This window comes from Leuciscus leuciscus (assembly GCF_965113295.1).
Source record: "Leuciscus leuciscus genome assembly, chromosome: 9".
Taxonomy (NCBI): Eukaryota; Metazoa; Chordata; class Actinopteri; order Cypriniformes; family Leuciscidae; genus Leuciscus; species Leuciscus leuciscus.
In genome coordinates this window covers 659203-664202 of record NC_138733.1, presented here as the reverse complement: position 1 = coordinate 664202, position 5000 = coordinate 659203, and the positions used below count along the sequence as shown (strand labels likewise).

The window sequence follows — 5000 nt, the reverse complement described above, 5'->3', positions numbered from 1 at the left end:
GTGTTATGGAAGAACCATTTCCTTTTCACATTCAATACCCAATCATTTTTTATATATATGTATTTAGCAAACTAAACATCTGTGTGGAAACAGGGAATGGCAATAAAATAATATATAAATAAAAACTAAATTAAATATAGCCTTGCAGTATAAAGATATTTCTCAAAGCACACACACACAGGCCTATTGCAATCACTTGTACAAACTGAATAATAAAACAAGTTTAAATGGGTAAATTTTCTATAAATATTAGTCTTCGTTTTCTTTTCTGACATAGCCTACTCCAGTTCTTGTTAAAACACGCACATTCTGTGCATTTTGGGCACTTTTTTGTGAAACCCTATTTAGGCTATTTTGTCCATCAAAAGTGTGCTTTCCCTTTAATTGAGCGTGAGCAGTGCAGCAGATAGACTCAGCGCCGAAACACACGCTTCACTGCTCGCGACGCTCCTGCTTGACGCTCACGCGCTGCTCCTGCTCCCGTTGTGATTAACATGCACGCCGAAAAAAAATATGCGCTTGCGGTCTGAACGGACGTAATTCACGAGGTTTCCTACATGTGTGTTCCGTGTGCACGTGTGATGCTGATGTTGCGCGATGTTAATCATGCGGCGCCCGAGTGCATTTGACCGGCATAAAATCGGTATTTGTCAGACTGACCGGCCGGTCGCCGGTCACGGCCGATCACGTGAAAATCGGCCAATTCCGGTCACCAGCCGATCAATCGGTGCATCTCTAGATGTGGGTGGGGCAACCTGTCACTCACGTCTGATGTGGGCGGGGCAACCTGTCACTCACGTCTGATGTGGGCGGGGCAACCTGTCACTCACGTCTGATGTGGGCGGGGCAACCTGTCACTCACGTCTGATGTGGGCAGGACAACCTGTCACTCACATGAGATCAGCCGATAGCAAACCACAACCATCCAATCAATTCTCTGTTAGAATGGTGTATGTTAGTGGCCCCTATGTTAATAACTAATGATCTTTACAACGGAAGTGAATCAATCAAAACTAACTTTATCTGGACAATAACTTTATTCTAGAGCTGCTGTAAAGCCTAAACACTCTCTGTTACTGTAATCTCCTATTATCACTGTAAAGCTGCTCTGATGAAAGTGACTGGACCTGACTTGAGTTCACACACACTCATGAGTGTGTCTGACTAATGAAGGTCCCTCTTGAGTTCACTCACACCTTGCACGTTTCCCATGAGCGTGTCGAGCTTGAAGCCGGTGAAGTTGGCGCTGGTCGGCCCGACTGAGGTGTTGGTGTGTCCGGGGAGCAGGACGTTCCGGAACGGCACGGCGAAGAAGCTGACGAAGATGGTCCCCAGAACCACCATGACGACGATGAAGATGATGAAGGTGGCCTTGGCGTAGATGTGCGCTCCGATGAGACACACCAGCAAACACACCAGCAGAATCACGGTGCCGTACAGAAGAGACCACCAGTATCCGCCCGGCAACACAGCGTACCGCGACACGGCCAGAGACGAGCCCTCTGACACACACACACACACACACACACACACACACACACACACACATATATTACTCATCATGAAACTGTTCAGAGCCATTGATGCTGGGAATCAATAAATTAACATTTTATTTAAATAAAGATTTTATTATTTATTAGCCATTAAAAACCATTGATGAAGGAAATAAATAAATAAATAAATAATTTAAATAAAACAACTTTTTATTAGCCAATAATAGCCATTGATGCTGGAAATAAATACATAAATACACATTTTTACTTTTATTTAAAAAAATATAATTTTTTTAGCTATTAATAAAAATTAATAATGGAAATAAATTCATTAAATTCATTAAATAAATAATGTATTTTTTTATTTAAATAAAATATATTTGTATTTTTTATTAGCCATTAATGACCAATGATGCTGAAAATAAATAATAATGATTAAAAAAATACATAAAATAAGTATTATTTTTATTTACATAAAGATTTTTATTATTAGCCATTAATAACTATTGATGCTTGAAATAAAAAAATTATAATATTAAAAGTAATTAAAAAAATATATATATATTTTTTTTTTTATTGAAGTAAAGATATTTGTATTTATTTGTAAGCCATTAATAGCAGTCGCATTGAAAGGAATCTAAAAAAAAAATTAAATAAACTAACAAAATTTCTAAAAACTTACCATAAAAATAAAAATAAAAACTCAAAAAATAAAAATAAATGCTAAATAATATAACAGTACATAAATAAATGAGGGAATATAGAAATATTTAAAAATTAATTTAAAATATGAATCAATACTATGACAGTAAATAAATAGCTCAGCAGTGTTGAGTTCTTCTGCATGAACACACACACATCTGGAAGCGTTCGCAGTTTTCCCTCACTTTATTCACATATGACACACACTTTTATCCGAAGAGATTAATAATGCATTGTGGAGAAGCTGGGGATACCTTCAGGAACTCCGAAGGTGGTGAGCATGGCCTCCACCAGCCCCAGCACATAGAGGGCGCTGCCGCACACGTTAGCCAGGAAGAACATGATCCCGATGCTGCCGCCAAACTCCGGACCCAGAGCACGACTGATCATATCTGCACACGCACACACACACACACACAGACACACACACACACACACACACACACGCAGGCACACACACACACGCAGACGCACACACGCACGCACACGCAGGCACACACACACACGCAGAAACACAAACACATCGTAGCTAAGGAAAAGAGAAACAGGAGTAGATCTGCAGACACACACACACACACACACACACGTTTGAGTGTGAGGATACAGTACGCTCCTCCGGCGTCCAGCGCTCCATTGGTTGAGATCGCACACACCGACAGGACCGTCATGCTGATGATGAAATACGCCACCAGAAGCATAGCTATCGTCTGATACAGGCCACACTGACCCACAACGAAACCTGCAACACACACACACACACACACACACACACACACACACACATTTTGGAATTCCATTTTGACCTGGAAATCGTTTTTGAAAAAAATAAAAACAAATGTAGAGTTCATGAGAGGGTCCAAGACCCCAGGGCCTCTGAGTCGCCTGTAAGGGTTAGGTTAGGGTTAGGGTTAGGGTTAGGGTTACGGTTAAGGTTAGGGTTAGGTTTAAGGTTAGGGTTAGTAATCCTGTAACCCTCCGCCGACACAGGAGAACACGTGTTTAATGATGCCAATCGCTCCTGATCACCAGTTCAGAGTAAATCACGAGTTCGCAGGTTTAGGTTTTAGACAACCATTAAAGCAACACATTAACACACACTGACAGCATCAGCTCTTACCGCAGCAGCTTCACTGAGTGCTAGTGTGCAGAAAACACAAAAGAAACAAGGAAAATTAAAAACTAAACCTCTGTGGATGAATCATGTGTGTGGATGATCTCCGGGTGTGTGTGTGTGTGTGTGTGTGTGTGTGTGTGTGTGTGTGTTGTGTGTGCTGTGTGTGCTGTGTGTATGTGTGTATGTGTGTGTGTGGGTGTGTGTGTGTATGTGTGTGTGTGTGTGTGTGTGTGTCATGTGATTGAGATAACCGGACTAACCACAGCTAAAGAAAGGGAAACTAACCCTGATGACACACTGATCACAAAACACACAATCTACTGTACACACACACACACACACACACACACACACACTAAATATTCATAAATACTCATTGGAGATATCAGTGACAGTAAACCCTGTGCTAAAGCTCCCGTCATACACACACACATATATATATATATATATCATATTCATAAGTTTCTCAAACAGCAGAGCGTGAGTTCAACGGCTTCTCAGACTACTGACTAAACCTGAGGGGAATATATATATATGTAAACTAATCAAATTGACAAAAAGCATATAAAAATACTAAAATTTCCAAAATATTAAAATAACTGTTTATTGAAAATATTACAAATAGTAACTAAAGCACCTTCTGATCTGATTGGCCGGCTGGAGAGAGAAAGTTTTGTTTCAGGCAATCGTACAGTTTTATTGTTTATTTCCCCATGTGAATATGATCATAAACACGAGCTGCAGATGTCAGTCAGACTCACACTGTTCTCGACCACAATAACCGTCAGTGTGAGACAATCACAGATGAACCTCGAGTGAGACAGAGACTTCCTCTACGCACTCTCCTCTACGCACACTCCTCTACGCACTCTCCTCTACGCACTCTCCTCTACGCACACTCCTCTACGCACTCTCCTCTACGCACTCTCCTCTACGCACTCTCCTCTACGCACTCTCCTCTACGCACTCTCCTCTACGCACTCTCCTCTACGCACTCTCCTCTACGCACTCTCCTCTACGCACACTCCTCTACGCACACTCCTCTACGCACTCTCCTCTACGCACTCTCCTCTACGCACTCTCCTCTACGCACTCTCCTCTACGCACACTCCTCTACGCACTCTCCTCTACGCACTCTCCTCTACGCACACTCCTCTACGCACTAGATAGACAGACAGATAGATAGACATAGATAGACAGATAGATAGACAGATAGATAGATAGATAGATAGGAAGATAGATAGATAGACAGATAGACAGACAGATAGATAGACAGATAGATAGACAGATAGATAGACAGACAGATAGATAGACATATATAGACAGATAGATAGACATAGACAGACAGATAGATAGATAGATAGATAGACGGATAGACAGACAAGACAGAAAGATAGATAGATAGATAGACAGATAGACAAACAGACAGATATAGAAACAGAGATAGACAGACAGAGAGACAGACAGACATACAGCCATACAGATAGATAGATAGACACAGACAGACAGATAGACAGATATAGAAACAGAGAGAGACAGACAGACAGATAGATAAATAGATAGACAGACAGATAGACAGATAGATAGATAGACAGATAGACAGATAGATAGATAGATAGATAGACAGATAGACAGATATATAGATAGACAGATAAACAGATAAGACAGATAGATAGACAGATAGATAGACA

The 5000-nt window shown here is 40.9% G+C and overlaps 1 protein-coding gene across 1 annotated transcript in view; it reads right to left on the bottom strand.

Moving 5' to 3' along the window:
* LOC309505864 (solute carrier family 12 member 9) overlaps positions 1-5000 on the bottom strand; it is a 25109-nt gene that overhangs the window by 17614 nt on the left and 2495 nt on the right. Inside the window, 3 exon segments of the mRNA XM_082179327.1 lie at positions 1197-1502; positions 2450-2587; positions 2800-2934. Coding sequence (XP_082035453.1) covers positions 1197-1502; positions 2450-2587; positions 2800-2934 — 579 coding nt within the window.